This window comes from Rhyacophila brunnea, unplaced genomic scaffold (genome assembly GCF_057557595.1).
Source record: "Rhyacophila brunnea isolate RB1 unplaced genomic scaffold, BYU_Rbru_1.0 scaffold_5, whole genome shotgun sequence".
Classification (NCBI taxonomy): domain Eukaryota; kingdom Metazoa; phylum Arthropoda; class Insecta; order Trichoptera; family Rhyacophilidae; genus Rhyacophila; species Rhyacophila brunnea.
In genome coordinates, this window is record NW_028233170.1 from 31,022,370 (window position 1) to 31,043,071 (window position 20,702).

At 33.9% G+C, this 20,702-nt stretch overlaps 2 protein-coding genes across 3 annotated transcripts in view; both read right to left on the reverse strand.

Annotated features, from left to right (window-relative positions):
- Nucleotides 1–11,664, reverse strand: part of LOC147066280 (glycerol-3-phosphate dehydrogenase, mitochondrial-like) — a 50,410-nt gene extending 38,746 nt beyond the window's left edge. For both annotated transcript variants that reach the window (XM_085956012.1, XM_085956014.1), the window contains exon 1: nt 11,594–11,664. The gene's annotated coding sequence lies outside the window, so the exon portion shown is untranslated. The remainder of the gene's footprint in view (nt 1–11,593) is intronic.
- Nucleotides 11,665–15,376: 3,712 nt separating this feature from the next.
- Spase25 (Signal peptidase complex subunit Spase25) lies at nt 15,377–20,635 on the reverse strand. Its single transcript, XM_085956031.1, has 5 exons — nt 20,504–20,635; nt 19,037–19,102; nt 17,693–17,826; nt 17,009–17,161; nt 15,377–15,694 (listed from the first exon to the last, which is right to left on the reverse strand). The coding sequence occupies exons 1-5, from the start codon at nt 20,555–20,557 to the stop codon at nt 15,508–15,510; spliced, it is 594 nt and encodes a 197-aa protein (XP_085812157.1). The 5' UTR covers nt 20,558–20,635; the 3' UTR covers nt 15,377–15,507.
- Nucleotides 20,636–20,702: the final 67 nt, after the last annotated feature.

Consider the following 20,702-nt stretch of genomic DNA (forward strand, 5'->3'; position numbering starts at 1 on the left):
GACAGAAAACATAAAACGTTCACAGACTGATCGGGGCGGGGCATTGAACACAATTAAGCCATCTTCGACTCAAAATGAGCACAATTTTTCAACGTCAGGGAATTTTGTGTCTCAAAAACGTACGCGATTGTCAGACGCAGCAATTAACAGTCTTGTGTTTTTTGAAATTATATTTTAATAAGTAATGTTTTGAATTATTTTTGTTTTCCTACTTCTATTTGTTTGTCTTCTTACATAAATAATAAAAAATCTTATTTTTTTTGGAATTCGTCTGTTTTTACATTAATTTTAGGATTTCTTACAGTTTTTTTTTTAAATTTCCCGATTTCTCGAGGATTCTCGAGATTTCTTTTCTGGAAATCCCGAATCTCGAGAATTCAAAATTTCATCATTTCTGGAAATCCTGAATCTCGAGATTGAGATTTTCTCGGGAATACCCAAGTCTAGACTAACACCACCATATATTCAATTAAACTCTGTAGAAGTATCATCAAGTAGTTGAAATATATTATATGTGAGTGTGTGTGTGTTTGAAGAGCAATAGCCTTATCAAATACGCCGTTTTGCCCCTAAAGTCAGTATGCAAGAAAATTGGAAAAATCTTCCTAATTAGATATTTTAAAAATTTGAGAGGTATAGATCTACCATCATAAATTGGCGTTTCAGGGAGGGCGCTAGTATGACATTGAGAATATTACCATAACTAACAAAAAAATGGTAATTTATAATTTTTTATTGGTAGTAGATTTCTGTACAAATATTATGCAATCCAAACATGTTGTAAAATTAAATGGCATTTGTAACAAATTTATCCTCGATAGACAATTTTAGTTTCAAATTCGACCGGCCGCCAACTTACGATGGTAGATCTTTAAAAGGGTACGTTCCAAAAAAAAATTAGGCGGGGTCCACTAAACATATCAAGTAAGTACCTAACTGTATTTTTCTGTCTCAGATTAAGGTCTCCACTTGTCTCTTAAAACTCCCTTTACTTTTAATACTTAACATATTTTTAATTCAAGCTATCGATGTGATAAGTAGGTGAGTCGCCTTTTTTGGTGTGTGTTGTAAATAAATGTAAACGAATACAATTTAAAACTTGGAAAATGTAGCCTCCGGTTCTATCATACTGCCTACGCGTTATTCATTTTTGCGACGAACTAAAGAATTCTTACATTGCTACACAATTTATAACCATCAGCAGTGACGTCCCGTGGGGGTGGGCAGATTGATCGTCACTTGGGGCGGCAGTTACTCGAAGGGTGGCAAATCGATGAGAATCGTTTGGTATATAATATAGAAATAGCAACCAAAACTTATTAATAACGAAAATATCTTTCCATTAAAAAAAATCAGCTCACTGATTGGAAACAAAGTGTATTAATTGACATAAAAGGTTTAACAGGACTGTAATTTTTTGTCGAGTTCTCGATGTCTAGTTGGAACTGTTCGGTTATACGGAATACAGCGGAAAACACATTTTGAAAATACCCGATATACTGGATTATTTCCTAGTTTGGGTTAGTTTAGGTTAGGTTAGGTTGAGCTAGGTTAGGTTAACCTAACAAATAAACCAGTTTATCGGCTATTTTCAAAATGTGTTTTCCGCTGTATTCCGTATAACCGAACAGTACCGTCTAGTTTACTTCCGTTGCCCTTCGACGTCCTTGGTGACCGACATATATTCATATGAAACGACACATGCACGGATGATAAAAAATACTGTATACAAAAATGGGGCGGCATTTTGTCTAGGTACGTCATTGACCATCAGAATCAATGTCGAGACTTTTCGTAATGTCTCTTTCCCTAAAAGAATTTATCGTGAATTTTCCGCCAAGAATCTGAGATCTGGCTTGCGACACACCGTTGGGTTCATTACCGCCAAGTTTAGAGTAACTCCAGTAAGACACCTTCTGGGATAAATGTAAGTTATATATTATATGAAAATTAGGTATTAGCTAGGTAAATGAGTTATTTAATTAATTAATATGATATCGTACTGCCAATCATAAAACCAGCGCCGTAAGCATAGCAAATGATAAGGAAACACATCTTATAAATTGAATACGTACTGTGACACCCCCGTATGGTCCCCATTTGGGGATGTCTTTGTGTATCTGGAGACGCCCGAATCGGTATCAAAGCCAACAAATAATAAAGCGCTGATTACGAAAATAAATAATGTTAAAAGTCGGCCGGCAACATTGTCTTTGACCGTTGGAGATATGCAACGTCGCCCAAGAAAAAAAACCGTTGGGAATGGTTTTTTCAAGATGGCGCGGAGATCGCGACAAGCAGCAAAATCGCGAACGCGTACATTTCGCCCTCCGTAGAATTAAATTATTAAAAAATGTAACCATATAGTATAATAAACGTAAATAAACTCGCCGCTTCCATAACAATTCCGGTGTCATAATTATCCACCTTCCATCCCGAATCCAGACGGAAAAAAAACACAAAGTGACAGTTGAGAAAATTCTCTTACCAAAATGGAGGGGAGTGATAGTACCTACCTAAGTACATACATCAACAATGAGAATAATTTGTAGATCTCATTATAGGCTATAGGGCCGAATTTACATTTGAAGGGGGCCTGAGCTAACACATATTATTCTATGAAAAACGACTAATTGAAACGCATTATACAAAATGTTAAATATTTGCAACAGTATTGTTGCTTTTTTGCTCTATTATATAGCACGTTATAGGTACCTATTCTACAACGAATGTTTTGGTTGATGAATGTAACATTGATGATTTGTGCTTATCATAACGTTTGAACACTACGGTGGGTTCTGAGGTACAAATAGACGAGATTACTGTGCAAAAGTAGCTGCCTACTCCCTCAGAGTTTTTCATAAATGTTTTTAAATTCCATTTTCCGAACCGGGACCACGGAATCACGGCAGTCGGGTGTTTAGACGCGACTGTTTCCGCATCGGACCGGTGAGCCGAAATGAATGTATATTTTTACAAAAATTGCATTGTTGTATGGACAGGAGGGCCAACTAGGCTAATTACAATAGTTACAATTACAAAGAGATTAGACTGTTAGAGTCCAATCTCTTTGTACAATTACTATTTTACAATATGTGTGTAATCGTGTATGTGTTGTTTGCGTAAAATGAACCAAATTATTTGAAGCGTTTGTTGAATTAATTTGTGTAATAGCTGCATACGTATACATGCCAATAGCTACGCAGTCAATTTATAATACATACCTACCTAAAGACAAGATGCTGTTGGGAAAATATATAATTTTTATAGAATATAAAATAATGAAGTTATTATTTATACACATTAATATGCAATTAAAATTTAATTTTCAAAGGTAGGCCTTAAATACTCGTCTCGTATGGAGTTTTTGACACTGTTTTGACTTGCTGTCGTTTATTTTCTAAATCGCACTTTATTTTTGCTGAATAAAAGAAAATAACCGACGCCATAGAGACGGAAAAAATTGGAGGGAAACTAAAGAGTGTCGTTCTCTGTTTGAAAGAAATTTTCAACTTTAGGCGGAAAATATGACATAGCTTTGTGTAAAAATAAAATGGAAAAAAGAGTCTCGCCCACAGCGCAGGATGATTTTTTTTTAAATTACGGAACATATTAAATTTGTGGTAAGACAATCAATCCCTATTATTATTTTTTTCGGAAATACTATAACATTTTTAAAGGAAAATTAGTAACAGTTGCTAAGAATCAGGAAAACGTCCAAATACATTAATAATTATGTTTCTTATTTCCGCTAACTATGGTCACCATAATTATAACAGGTGCAAACAATATTCAATCGGTGTTTCTTGCATTGCATAATAATGGGCAAGCCTTCTTTACAATGTCAGTATGAAATGACATGAGAGTAGTATGAATGGATCTGTATAACTAGGCTATAAAAATATAAGCGAGGTCGGACATACACACTTACTGCAAGGTTTGTTGGTCTACTTACTTATACGAACACCTGCCTACCGAAAACATACCATTAGTGATTGGAGATATTTATAAATGGGAAACCACAGAACAGTCGTCTCTGTTCTGGCAGAACACACTAACTGGAGAATACTAGTTTCGAGTAATTTGACTTTGAAGTTTTTAAAATGTTTGAAATGGTCTATCATGTGAGTTTATTAAGTAATCGTAAAAATTATGACTTTAAAATAAAGACTGTTTATTTATTAAGAAGGTTAAAGTAAAAAATAAAGTAAAATTTTCTTTTTTTATGTTTATTTTCTTATTTGTTTATAAAAAAACGAATTAGTGTTTTTTGCCAGAACACATTTTGTCTTTTTCAGCGGTACTGATTACACTAAGTGTTATTTAGTGTTTTCTGCCAGGAGAAAAATGCAGAATATTCTAAAGCCATTGTCATACATTTAGGGAAAAATTTTAGTTTGTAAAATTATCTAGCTATTTTTATTTAAAAAAATGAGATAGATACATACTGCAGTAGTATATTATTCTTATAGAGAGTATAGATTATAAGTAGGTACAAACGTAAATAATGGCAAGTAGAAGACATTTAATAAAGGGAATTTCAGAGTAACTATCATTGGTGGAAAAATAGCATCGTTAGCGTCATCATCATCAGTCTGAATCAATACACTGCTGGATGAAGCCCTCTCCAAGCTGATTCCACTTCTCTCGGTCTTGTGCGTTGCGTTGCCACGTACTTCCGCAGTACTTAACCATTACTACTACTACTACTACTAACTTACTACTAACACGACTACATTTGTCCATCGGTTGTCCCTTTTTCGGGACTATGCTATGTATCCGGAGCTATGTATCCACCCTATTTCCATTTGTGGTTTTTAGAGAACACTATTACATCGCAAACTCTTGTCTGTTTTCTTATACAATCATTCCGCTTTTTGTCATTTCGCGTTATGCCCATCATGCACCTCTCTATACCACGCTGTGCTAGTATAAGTTTCTGGGTCTCTCTTTTACTTAGGGTCCATGTTTCACACGTACTTGTGATTACGGAAAGCACACACTGGTTTAACATTTTGCGGTTAAGGCACATGTCATTTTTGAAGACATTATTCAGACGGTCAAAAGTTTTTCAGCCCACCTACACTTTGCGAACAAATCAAATATACATCCACCTACAGACACCTTGTTGTCCCAGAAAATATCAATTGAGTTACTGCATATGGCTCTTGCAAACGAATCATAAAATAAATTGCATCTCTCACAATTATTACGAAAAAGTGTTTCAGCAGTGGCTAGAAAATTAACCATGAGTATGTAGTGAAGTTAGGTGGTGATTCGTGAAAGACATGACCACTTCAACGACTGGAAACACGACTTTCCTGGTTTCCTATTGCCTCGGGTAGATATATCATAAATGAAACAACTGCGTCTGTCATGTTAGAAGAGTCACGTGAGCTATGTTAGTAAAAGCACATGAATTCGTAGTTAATTCGAACACGAAGTTGGGTATACAGAGGGGTGGAGCCCATACGAGTCACGACCTTCGGCCATGAGATTCTTACTATGAAGAAGAAGAATGATGAACACCAAAGTAACCAATACACTGGCTGGATACAATGGCACCATGTCTATATTCTTGACAGTGGCCAGCGTTAAATAATATACAAAATCATACTGCGTCTCTCATATACATACGAAACTAAGATGCTCACACAGTGTAATTGTAATTCCAAGTTAAGTAGTGAGGAGTTGGATTCACGACTACTTCCGATGCTGCTACCGTGACTTTTTGTGTATTACTTGCTATCGTCTTAGGTAGACGAATAACAAAATAGACCGTGTAGGTATATCATATTGTGCAGATGAATGAGAGGTGCGCTCGCGGTGCCCATCGAGGATGTGAGGAGTGAGAGCCACGTCGACTCCTTGACATGATGCTATATCTTTTCGTGTATACTATCGTCTCAGGTAGACAAATTGCAAAACAAACTTTATTCCGACGAATCCGATGTACGCGCGGGATTCTCATCAAGTACCAAGTTACGGAGGTGAGGATTGGGAGTCACGACCACTTCCCGACCTGGTACCATAACCTTTCGTGTATACTATCATCTCAAGTAGACAAATCACAGAAGAAAGTATGTCTCTCTGATTATGTATACGGGTTGTTAGGTAACGCACCTGGACTACATGTAAATAATCTTTTTAATGTATTTTATATATCAGTGGCTTGTTGTCGATTTTGATTATAAAATAATAAATGAATAAATAAAAGGACTATGATGATTAAAAGCAATATTTATAATTGCTAATCAGGCTCTGTCAATCTCTCAGATCATATTGTTGTAGAGAATATAGACACTAAGTCGCTTGCCAGTATAAGGTGAAAAGCAAAAATGGTTCTGGCAGAAAACACTAACTCAATTAGTTGTTATTTCCAGGCAACATTTCGTAATTTTTCATTTAGTGCGTTTGCACAAAACTGTTTTTAAGTAAATGTATATTTTATAAAAATTAGTGTGTTTTTCCAGACGGTGAAGTTTGAAATAAGGAACATTTTGGTATAACTAACTCAATATGTCATTTTTTCGAATTAGTGTCTTCTGCCAGAACAGTGACGAGATTAATAAAATAAAAATGTAATAGCTATCTCCATGGACCTATGTTTTGATGGTAATACTAATATCGACGATAATTGACATAACGAGTAGAGTAAAGCAGGCCAACTGCCCTCAATATTGAATCCATGTTACATTTTCGTGACAAATTTTAATGCATAGTATTATCATACCGATGTAAATATTGAAAATAGCATATTCTTTAACACGTGTTCAAGTGTATCCCATACTTTTTCCACACTACATCCGTAGCCTGTTTACCACATCCAGTGAGGTAAGCTAGTTCCCAATAATGTTGTATTCCCTGTGGGAAACCTACGCAATACGAAGGTATCTACATACCTATTCACAAAATTCTACCACGTTTTGTATTTATCGTTTTCGCTAAACTAGTGATAGTCCAGATCGAGATATACCTATCAGTGCGTTAACAACTTTAATGAACATTGTGTAAATCCTGTTTATTTTTAAATTTTAAATGTTCTATGTCCATATTTTTTGGATTCGGCCGCGGATAGAAAACATTGCGTCTTGGTCTTAAATTGTAGTTTTGTCACTTTATAGAGTGATCAATTCAATTTATTATTAAGCCGTTAGTGCATAACGCGGTCCAACCGGATAACAATATGTATTAGTAGGTAGAGGAATTTAAAATTCTGAGCACCCAGCAAAAATGACCCCCCCCCTCCTATCAGTAGGTAGGTACCCACTATACTAAACCAACATAAATTGTCGAATTGGTAGTTTTATTTTATGATATTTTTTTTGATCCCCGAACGCTTAACATAACACAATAGCAACATAACAATTTTATTTTTAAGGTTGGAAGGATCCATAAGTGTTATGGAGGTGGGTAATTGAAAAGGCCATGGCTCAGGCCTCAGGCTGTGGCGCCATTGAAGAAGAGGATTGGTACTTCTATCTTGTACCGTATAACACGGTACGGAATTTAGTTTATGTCTGCGTTTAATAAAATGCGCTTTTTGAATAACGCAGTTTACATTTCGGGTCCAAATATTATGATAGTCATAATGCGATGATCTAGTATGATGGAAAGCTGTCACAAAATGAAATGAAGTCAACATAGTGTTTGTCCTATGCAAATTTGAATTGAATTGAATTGAATTGAAAAATGGTCTGGAAGAAAAAAAAAATCTGACAAAAAACGTCTAAAGAAGGTCCACTTTAAAAACGAATTTTATAATGAATACGTCAAAATCATTTTCCATCATAGTGAATATTTTTCAGTTTAATATTTAGTACCTATTTGGGTATCCCCACAAAACACCTTGTGACCCCCTGGAGGTCGCGACCCATGGGTTGTTAGCAACAAAATATAATGAAACGTCAAAGGAAAATTTATTTTTTAAATTTAATCAAACGTTTTATAGTACAACGTTTAAATGCGAGGGCCGAGAGCTTTGTGCAGCAGAACCATATAAATCTTGGGGAAATTCGACCCCCATTATTGAAAAACATGACGTATTTCTAAAGAATATTTTTAGATATTCATGAAAACGTAACATTCGATTCTCAAAATTAAATAATAATTGATTGTTAAATTAAAAGCTGGCAATTATTTTTTTAAATAATCATGAAAGTTTTTTTCGATAAAAAGGCAAGCAAAATATCTTCTTGATTAGGTACTTAAATAAATAGTTTTGATATACCTACTTCATTATCAAAATGTCTACCTACTAAATAATATGTAGGTACTAAACCAAACTTTATCATACGAAAGATTCTCAATGTACTATAACTAAACTACTTACACATCCCAATATAATTTCACCAGGCAAATTAACAACCTGTTTTTAATACAAAAAAACACAATGTACCAATATAACCATAAATTATCATATACGTGACTTACGGTTATATTAGATACACAATAGATACTCATGGGTAGGCACCGATTATTTAAACATTTTAAACAGGTTTTATTCACGATTTTCACATTAACGATATATTGATATTTTAGGCGTAGGGACGTATTACCGTCCACATATTATGACGTCACACGATGTTGGCTATTTTAACCCCTCCCCCCATCGCCACGACACATACCACCCTGTCTATATTACGTCACATTTTTACCCCCCCTTAAATCGTGTTATTTTTTTTGTTTACTCTGTGACGTCACATTTTCTCTGACCCCCCTCCCCTTCGTCGCAAATCATCACATTATATCAGACCCCCCCCCTATAGCGTGAGACGTCATATGTGGACGGCATGGCCCCCATAAGGGGGGGGGTTGACATTGCTCTAGGCTAGGGGCCCGACGTGGCGGGTCGACCACATAATTGAGATAAACACACATCTTAAATATGCTCTAATAGTAAAAAAAGTAGCCTGCGTGCTATTTTACTTCGGGGTTATTACCATTTTAAAATATAAGTATGGTTGTGCGATGTAATTTTTGGTTATTGTGTGTTTATACTCGACAACTCCATAATTAGATGTGTTAAAAATCGCTAAAAATACACTGAACTTTTATTGACCTCGTACACCATTTAGAAAACGGTACTATAGAGCGTCAGACTGCCTTTAACCTTCGTGATAGGTAGGGGGGCGCCAAAGATCCTGGCCTGGGGGCCCGCTTCAGGATGTGGGGGCCATGGTGGACGGCCCCTTATCGGAGGTGACGTTCATTTATTAACAAAATAAATATTCTTATGTATATGCCCATCTGGTTTATAGAACAGGCTTCCCCAGTTGTATGTATACTCTTAATAAATATCATTTTAAAATAAGTTTAAGAGTCTGATTTCATAATTCCCGTGGGTGATCAAAATTGGTAAACAGTGATTATGAATATTACGATTATGTATTTGTAGATACATATTATATACTTACTAGATTAAAAAATCTAATGGTGTAGGCACCCACCAAATAAATAATGTACAATACTTACTGAAATACTGTTTGAATGAATGTTTCAGAAAACCGGTAAAATAAGTTTTGGCAACCCTACTTATACCAATCCTTTTGCGATGGTCGAAGGTCAAAGTCACACAGATTTCCTAGTAAAATGAATGCAACCTTCCACAATATTTGCATTGCACATCAAGTTTAATAGCATGCATAATACATATTATATTGAAATTGCGGAAAATGGGATAGGTTTTCCCACAATGGCAATATCGAATCAATTCAAGATTTCAATAATACGTACAGCATATTCTATCGAAATCAAGTCGTTAAAATATAATAGATATATTAATTCAATGTGCCAGCTATATGTAATAAATAACTAATAATAATAAGTAAAATTCAATTGAGTTTTACAAATTATATTTTAATGAAGTAGGTATCGTAACGGCTGGTAATGTTCGGTTTTTTATATAAATAATATGTAGGTAAGTACCTATCTAAAATATTTTGAATGTAACATAACATTATTGTAATCTGTGACGAGTTTCGGTGGTAATGGATAAATAATAATGACATTTACCTTCCTATAAGTACAATAGATAGGTACCGAATGATAATAAAAAATAATTACCTATAATACGATAATTATAAACGTGTAATAAACTACTAGTACTACCTACATATTTCTTTAATTCAACGAATAATTCACAAGATCTGAGAATGTAACATCCAAATTATGGACCTATTAATATAATACATATACCTACCTACTTAGATACCTATGTGTAAAAGATTTTGATTATAAAATCATCAGTGTAGTGCTAATCATAAAAGTCCCGGAGCGTTGATTAATAATATGTTAGATACACCCCCCCCCCCCCCCCCCACGGAAACAAAACGCACATTCAATATTGCTAATAGGGACACTCGTCGGGCTTTGTATTGCTCGTGTTTTATGGCCAGAACGTCATTAAGTAGGTAATTAAATAAACTGGCTTCAACACCTTGGTCCATGGCGATTGGCTTTTGCATTTCAATCAGCTTATTAACAATATGTTCTGTGGCCGAGACCTTTTTCAGTTTTTCATATTTTTTTAACCTTTAGGTACCGGATTTTAACCTTAAGATACCGGATTGTCAAAAGTGGGTTTTTCAAAATAAAAGAAATTTAAATGATACCGCGTTCAAATAAAGGACTGATGTTTACAGTTAAAAAAATAGTAATTAACAGTCATATTTAACACAAATAAGGCATATTGCCTGAAGACGCCGAAAGGCGAATCTAAAACGATTCTTATGGAATAGTATAAAATACACTTCACCAAATTAGGGTAATACTTGATCAAAAAGGCCGCTCATTTTATTTTATCTCGATCTTTTCAACTGGGTATTTTGTATAGTTGATTTCCGATTCTCTTGAAAAGATTGTTTTGGCGATCTCTCTGTGACCATCATTATCATTGTTACGCGACCACCGACCATCAGTTAGGAGATAGGTATCGGTATTTTAATTATTGGGTTATGTTTATAATAATTAAACAATATTATAAGTAATATTATGCGGAGATGATGATCCCTGTTCACACACCAGTAATTAACAACGTATTTAACAGTAACAGCAACCTACGTTCCTTCAAAAATGTAGCTACGCAATTAGAATAATTAGATCATCTTTCTTCACTAGGTACCTATTCAGTTAAAAACCAAACCCCACGAAGATTAGAATGAATTATAATCGAAATTCATTTGTAGGTAGCCTACAAAGGTAAAATAAAAATATGTAGTCCATTCGCACCCATTAAATTTAAATTATTTTTAAAAAGGTGGGTTGTATTCTTGATATTATTATTATTATGTCACTGACGAGAAGATATCTTTGGGTGTTTTATAGTGCAGAAACTTTTTATTGCCACACTAATATTCGTCAGTTAATCATTATCTTCAATAAAATACAAGGACCTTCATAGTGAGATATAACCAAGCTAGAAGTTTTATCAAAGCAACATTAAAATAAAATAATAACCGTGGGAAGGCGTGAAAAAAATAATAAACTCAAACCCCAATCGTATAAAAATCACACTTGATGAATAAAATTTCATTTGATATGAACACACGGAAAATAAACAAATACTCAACAAGTTATTGCAATTTATTTATACCTGTTTAAGATGCACAGAACGAACCAAACACACAAAACTACATGGAACACGATACGCGCACTAGTGTGAATGTACGAAAAATGTAATTTCGTAATTACGTGAGGTGATTATCCGCCAACAAAATGTGCTGACAGAAATAACTGACTCACCACTGGCTTACCCACACTGGCTACTGGCTGACAATATAAAAATATATGCACAGAGATGGATGTCAGTGCGTCAGTATAATCAAGGAAAATTACATAATAAACATATGAAAATTATACATGTGTGTGTGAGAAGCTAGGTTCACGGCTGTCAGATTTATATTTTTATTTTCATTATGGCTGTCCAATATATTGCCATAGACAATCCTCGAATAAAGATATAATTTCGTGACTCATCCACCCTATTTTTTTTTTTTTATTATTAATAACCATCTCCTTGCTTTTTCGTACAAGGTGGTTGATAGTAATTTTGAACAATCACAAACACCCAGGCTTTGAGAAAAAAATGTATAAAATATTGTGTCCTGACCGGGAAGCGAACCCAGACCTCTCAGGTGGAAGGCAAGCGCATTACGCGCTGCACCACGAGAGCCGCCTAGATGAGATTAGATTTTTTGATTAAAAATAATACATACAAATTTTACAACCCAATAGGTATATTTCGTTGAAACTTTAAAAATATTTTCAAATTGTACCGCACGATGATAAACAAATAGACTTTCGGTAACCAGACAAAACAGAACATGACAAAACAGAACAGTGACAAAACAGAACAATGACAAAACAGAACAGCCAGGGGGAAAATGAAACATTAATTTTTGTGGAATCTATTTAGGTTCGTTTAGGTCATTATTTCATTATAACTAGTCACCCAATCATTGTGAACATATTATTATATTGATTAAGATGAGATATCCTAAGCTTGCCGGCAACACCGAGTTAAATTCCGTTTATTTGATGCTTTCTAGCAATTAGGAATGCAAAAATTAGGTAGGTATATAATTTGATATATTATGGCGCATTGAAAATCTGTGCTATTAAAAATCTATCAACATAATAGAGATAAGACAATTTCAATATTAAATTTATATTTTTCCTGAAAGGTCATAGTTATATTTATCGTTGCTCTGTTTTGTTTTGTCATGGAACCCTACTTTCATAACATCCAAGCTGCTTTCTTAGTGCTATCATCCATATCATCCATCATAATATACCAGGGATGGCGAACCTTTTTACGTACGCGTGCCAAAATTTCCCAAATATTATTATTTGACTGCCTGATGTGCCGAGTAGTTAATAGGGAAAAAATGAAAAATATATATTTTTGAATTTTGTTAAGTTGGAAAATTACAATTGAGTTCTTGAGATTCTATCTTTCGACGTGTCTCTAGCCTTTTGTTGATTGAATATTTTCATTTTTAATGATCTCAAGCATTGTGAATCAATCTAAATCAGAGGTTCACTAGACGGCTTCTCCCGCCGCCTGATGAGGTCAGTGCGATAATATTATGTGTGACGCATAAAGCCTATGGACCGACCTATAAAATTATATATTTACATTCATTTTACAAACATACTGAAAAACGTACTTGAAATTTGTAGTACCTATTTGCATGCTATTTTTTATATAATGCGATCTGTCATTTACGCATTTCATTGTTTCCGTTTGCGCATCGATAGGTAAAATATATTATTTGTAAAAATAATATAAAAAACCGAATAAAATAGGCATGGCTATGTCGTCATTACTTTTAAATTTATTAGTAAAACTCTTTTGTATTTTTTTAATAGGTCATTTTTTTGCCATAGGTTCGCCATCCCTGTAATATACTATCAAAAGGCGTAACTAGAAAAATAAAATTGTGATTATGCGAAAATCATACATGGTTCCCCACATTTCTAAAAATTATATACCATAACTCCCCCCCTCATATGTTGCTATTATAAACACTCTTATATTTAAATATTTTATTCTAGCTACTTTGTAATATTATTATGATTGATATTCTAATGGATTTAAGTTTTTTACTATTCCATTTGAGTCATTTTGTGCGACCCGGGTTTCGCCTTTCAGCATCTTCAGGCGCTGAGTATACTGACCAAAGTCAAACACAGTCAGTATGTGTTTGCCTTTGGTGAGTATACACACAGTGCATGAAGATGCCGAAAAATGAAACCCAGGTCGCAAAGAATGACTCAAATGGAATAGTACAAAATTTAAATCCATTAGAATTTAAATTCAAACTCCATCAAGTACCTTCGGGCGATAGTATTAATATAATATGATTGATGTTTTCATGCAAAGCATAATGAAATTCATTCAAGGTCTTTTAAGAACAAGTTCATAATTATTGCATGTTACAATGAAGTGGTTTTTGATTTCGATATTATGATTTATTCTGAATGTAATATTTTTGTCTAGGAGATTCGTTGATATAAGAGGAATTTCATTGAGGAGAGTGATATTAATGGCTAAATAGCAATATTACCTTTGATTTTTTTTATTGTATATGCTCAGAAGCAAAACAAGGTATTTAAATGCATGGGGCAGTAACAAAAAATTCGCTCCTTACATAACATAAAACTTGTAGGTATCTATGCACACTTACCAGAATTAAATTGTACGGGCTAAATAACTAATGAAAGGATTTTCATAACTGTACGACCCCCTAAAACTGTAAAAAAGATTCCCAATTTTGTTGTTATTATACATATCATAGAACTCTTCATGTGATGGAAAAACAGTGAATATTCAATATTAACATAATATAATTAACCAAATGAAAGGCCAAACAGTCGATAACATAATATTTAAAATGAAGGTCTGTTTCCCCATAATTTAGTCATTTTAAGATGAAATTTTCCATTCAGTTTTTATTGTTGTACGTCCAACAAAACTCCACTTCTACTCATCTACACGAGTTGCATCCGGGTCGGCTGGCCTGCTCACTTACCCCTTGTTATTTCACTGTGTATGAAGATCATAAACTTATCTGAGCAGTAAATTTTGTACAAAAATTTATGTGCACAAACATTCACCATTTTATCCGTAGACAAATGAATTTGTCAAATTATTACACCACAAATGAAAAAATCTAAAGCGATTATTGTAAAAAGTATAACAGTATGATGTGATGACATTCATCCTGTGAGAAATATGTTGTGAAGAATGGGCAAAATTTGGTGGGTATAATAGAATGTTAATCATTGTATAGTTCAATGCTTCCCAACCGCTGGTCTGCAAATAATTGTCCCCCATCTATTCATGTGGGAGAACTTTTTCGCCATGTCAGCAATAAAAACGAAACAGAGAATCTGAGATGTCAATGCAGCGCTTCATCTCTCCGAAACGACACTCAACCCATGATTAGCAACTATTCTAGCAAAGATGTAACAGCAGATTTTGCACTATTTTTAAAAATGTCTTCCCCAAATATCCAGAAGTACTATTGTTAACAATTTATTTCCGATTATTTCAATTACGATAGTATTTCCATGTTATATTTTTTGTATTCGCAATCAGTTTATTTTTCTGTGTTTCCGTTAGCGGTCCTCTAAATATTTCACATATTTTTACCGGTCCGCAGGTCTAAAAAGGTAGAGAAACACTATCGTCAATTTTGGCAAACCAAAAACTGATCTAACATACTATTTTCTACAAATTTTCTGTTGGCATGGGTTGGAAAAATTAGAGGAAGGTGGCTTTAGACGGATCGAAGTAGGCCCAAACATATAGGATTGTAGTAACAGAAAGAAAGGAAAAGAACATAGAAAATGGATAAAACAGAAACAAATATTTGGAAAAAACTGATTTTGTATAATTATATCAATAAAACAATATCCTTAATGAAAAAGTGATAGAAATGCATACTGAAGTAGAAAAAAGAAAAATCTTATGAATAATTAATATCACACAAAACACAACATTTATTTGTCCTTCTTCTCTGAAGCTAATGAGTTCCATAATTTGACTACTTCATTTTCAATTAAATGTTGAACAAGTGCACCGTCAGTATCAATGAAATTAGCAACTGATTTTGTGAAGGAAGACTCCCGGGTGTTGCCGGATTTGGGATCGTACACATTTAGAATAAGCTGATACTTGTCGTCGTATCTGAAAAAAAAAGAAGTTTGTCAAATTAATATTGAATGCAATCAAATCAATTTGTAGTAAACAGAGATAATTGATTTTAAAAATTATTATTATTCACCAATCCTTATGGATCCATTGCAAAAAAAAAAAAAATTTAGAGCAGATTTTTAAAATACATTACAGAACATACCTAAGTAATTAAATGATTATTTTTATCAAAAATCCTTTTTATATTTGAAGGTGGCCATTCAATGTAATTAGCATGTTATTTAAATGCGGTAATTAAAAAGTAATTATCTAGTCAGCGGTCAATGTGTCAAATCACATACAACGTGGAAATTGTACAAAATGTTGAATTAGCGGCAATCAATATGTCAAATTATTAGCAATACATATTTATCTGTAAAATTCTATTGAATATATATTTTATTAGATAAATAAAAATGTACAATGCACATATTGCCATAATTATTTGAAAAAATACATTTAACCATGTTAGTTCCCAAAATATAGCTGTGTTCTAAAGAACACAATTTTATGCTATAAATACATTTTATGTAGTCATTGAGTGTTTGATATAAATATAACGAAAAGATCTTTTCTCTTTGGCTAATAATAATATATCATCAGATTTAGTATAATTCAGCAACTATACCCCGTTTACATGTGTATGGATTTACTGCTGACAGGACGTATTATCGCAGCCATTACAAAAAAATGCATGTGTAAACACGTATTATCGTGCAACTTGCAAGATTGCATGCATGGATCAAAAAAGGTTCAGAAGCTTCTGAATTTTCACGCGACAATTGGTCTGTGCGATATCTGCACCTGCGCAGTAGAACGATAGTGGCGAACCTGCCGGTAAAAAAAACAAACTATACCACGCAGAGACTCATTTTGAGGTTAACCAATTTTCATAACCTGTCAAATAGTACCATACAATGACAATGTTGCGTCTCGCTTACTCTTGAAGAATGAGATTGGCGGGACAGTCAGGACATTTACGTGCAAACAGTTATTATCGTGATAGTTTAAAATACACACTATTGGTGTAAGTAAATCCATGCACTTGTACAGACACTACAATTAAGCTATTTTTGAAAATGTTTAGGAGAAAATTTTTGTTACAACACATATGTTTGCTTTCCACTGTACACAGTATAGATTTAAACTGATAACAAGAAAATCTGACTATGATTCTGAATTGTTAATACACCAACCAACGCGTCTTGTCACGTGTAACAGAACGTGGTTAAAGAACATGTTTTAAAAAATTTGACTTCTCCGCATGTTGTACTATCACTGATGACATTGTAATTCAAACCAGCTTACTTTTTCATGTACGAACTTGCTTCCCACATTCTGTGATTGTTCCCAGTTGATTCTTTGACTACCACAAAGATTCCCTTTTCTTTAAATGTTGTATATAAAGTCAGAATTCCCATCAATACAAAGTATGAAGAGACGCATATAATCAACACTAGTCTGAAATAAAACAAAATTTTGATTAGCTTTTTTTTTTCACCATGTCCGATCTCATAAGATCATATTATTATGATATATTATGGGCCTCCACGATGTGGAAGTTTGTATTAACAAATTATTGTTTTTACGAGAAATGGATGTTAGCCACATGCTCAGCCTACTATGTCCATACTCTGACTCCAAACACACATTGAAAAACAATATGTGTATTTGCAAGATCCAGGATTCGAACCTGGAACCCACGACATTGAGTCGACGCCTGAGCTGCCCGACCATCGTGGACGTTATATTACTAATTTTTAATTAACTCCTCTTTTTTGACTGAGTGTGATTTTAATTTTCTGGATGAGCGATAGATTTCTTTGAATCACACTCAGTCCAATATTTAGGTATGTTTTTGAAACTTTCTAACATTATGTATTTTCGATAAAAATAACAATAATTGCTCAATACGACACCACAACTTTCTATAATTGCATACTTATTCCCTTTTCAGTACAATATGTGGACATAAAAATAATAAATGTGTACCTAGATTGTGGGAATGGGTAGAGATAATCCCAGAGCAATGCGTAGAGTGCAACTCCTACTGCGAGTCCGCACAACACCAGTCGGCCATCCATCAGAGCAAAGTTTTCTTCGCATGCTAACTCTGTCTTTAACACCTTCATATGAAATAAAGAACATACTTAATTGCATCACTGTCGGATAAGACCAGGGAACACAGAAATAATGAGAAGTGCGTTACCCTCTTGATGTGGTAGTAACAAGGTTTAATTATTGTGTAGTGAAAAATGGGATAAACGTGTTAAACAACTGTTACATCTATTGCATGCATTCAATATTGGTTGGAGGCTTGTATTTTAAGCATTTTATTGCCTTACTGTCATGAGTCATAAACAAAATTCGTTTTCAAATATTGGTATATGGCGACCGGCGTTTCTATCTTATTAGTCTGTGACGGTGAGACAAATGATGTTATTACATTGATGTATGGAATCCATACGTCAAAGATTAATAGGCACCACCAACCAAAATTCAACCTCCTCACTGTAAGCCTTGTCATTGTTCATGGATGGCAAAAAAACTATGTAGTACCCCAGCAGCCTTATTCCAATTACATAACATAACATGTTGTAGAATAATATTATATACTATCGTAATATGAATATTTTACCACCTCATGAAAAAACTTTGTAACTGATTTTTATTTTACGAGAAGTGAATATCAGCCACATGCTCAACCTATAAGCTGTCTACACTATTGTGCATTTTTTTTACACAGCACGACGTGAAAGCCCAAACCAGTTCAAGACTTCCGTTTTTAGTGATAAGTGCTTGGCACATTCCACCAGCAGTGAATTCCTAATCAACATTTTATGCAATTCCACATAGGTGTTGCCAACTGAAATATTTTTCACAAAATGTATTATAGTAAATTGTACGGTTCCAAGCGAAAAATGTTCTGTGTACCATAGTTTTTTCAGAAATACTTTAATTTTTACACCTTTGTGTGATGGTAACACTGGTTTCTGTGAAAATTTTTAATTTATTTAACACACAAAATGTAGACAGTTGTGCATCCAACACATTCAATCATTATCAGAGGCATGTGTTAACCTACTCTGTGTTAAAAAGCAGCATTAAATATTTAAGGGAAGTAGAGATAAAAACTTTAAAGTGTGGACATAGCTATTAGGACCATGCTGTGCCTCCAAACACACATTGAAAAAACAACATGTAGTTTTGCCCAAGATTCGAACCCGAGACCTATGACTTGATAAGCTGATACGTTACTGCTCAGCCAGCCAAAGACCTACTGGGTATTTGAGCAACACGAGATAATATCAGTAAAAAGGAAAGAAAAATATTTACATCTTTCACAGCATCATCTAAGGCATTTTTCACAGCAGATCCATCCCATTTGTTGACTTTGAAAATCTAGAAATGAAATTAGCATAATTAATATAATATAGTCAGGAATCTGATTAAGTAAACTCATTTATTTGAGCATGGTATATTGGTTGGTGTCTTGTAACTACACTGTAATATGTGAAAAATCATAGTCGTGTATACGTATAATACCCCGTGTTTACACATGCATGGATTTACTGCTGACAGTATGCAGTATATCGATAACAAGAAAATGAATGTTTAACACGTATTATCATGCAAGGTCGTGCATGGTTCAATAAATGTCAGCAGCTTCTAAATTTTCAACAATACTTGGAACATGCATGGCGGAAGCTGCCGGAAATAGTACTAACTACACCGCGCAAAACATTTTTGATATTTTCCAATTTTCACAACAAGTCAAATAGCACCATACAATGATAACATCGCGCTTCGCTTACGCCTGAAGACAGGGATAGGCGAGACAGTCAGCACTTTTACATGGAAACAGTTATTATCGCGATAGAAATACACACTATTGGTTCCAGTAAATCCATACACGTGTACAGGCGCTATAAGACCATAAAACAGTGAATATAGCATTTGGTAAAGGTATCTAGAGATAATTTTGTAAAATAAAAACAAATAGCCCAAAAACCACACTGATAAAACTGAGACATCAGTTGTGTAGGTATAAGTTTTGAAACACATTAGCTGCTAATCTGGAGTAATTATTCTACGATGGTCTACTCATTGTATAATACATGATTTGATTAGAAGTATGACTGTATATTTGTGAATATTTACAGAATAGAATTAAGATAGAACAGTCTTATATTTAACCATTACATAATATATAGGATTGAATAAGTAGTTGTATAATTCACTCAAAGCTGCATTTTTTTTAACCATACTCTGGTTCCAGGACGGCGATATTCATGCTATCTGGATAATATGAGATAGCGTAACTGTGATTTGAACTAATTTGATAAAATAAATATCACAACACTATCACATAAATAGTTAATTGAGGTGGATTAGTGGGTAATGTGAAACAGTACCTAGATGGTAATCCTTTTAATTGAACTTTAATCAAGATTTTCGATACTTTATTATAAGTTAGCAGATATTGGAAATATAATTAGACATTGCACTATTAGTTCCTAACGCAATACAAATATATTTAGCGATACAGGGATTTAAAATGCATAATTTAAACTATTAGAATGGATGTCTTTGGATCACTGATTAAGGAGCAGTCGAAAATGCTATCTAAAAAAAATAATAGAGACGTAGTCATAAAGCATCACTGATCTTTCAAAACGTATGCTTTTTGGAATTGTTTTTAGTTGTTCCACATGTAAGAAACACTGACGTGTCACTGGAAACAATTAAATAAAATATTAAATATGTGTAACAAGTCGTATGCTAAAGTAAAATATACAATACCTCTGCTGTGGCCTCTTCTTTTTTAGGCTCAGCCATACTTTTTTTAGTGTTCATATGAGTAAAAATTTACCGGCTCCAGAAAATTAGCAAACAAATTGATATTTGACTGACAACGTCAAATTATGATGGAGTAATGACCACAGACAATAAAATATGGGCAACTGCAATGGCCATAGATAATATACCTCTACTGAATCAA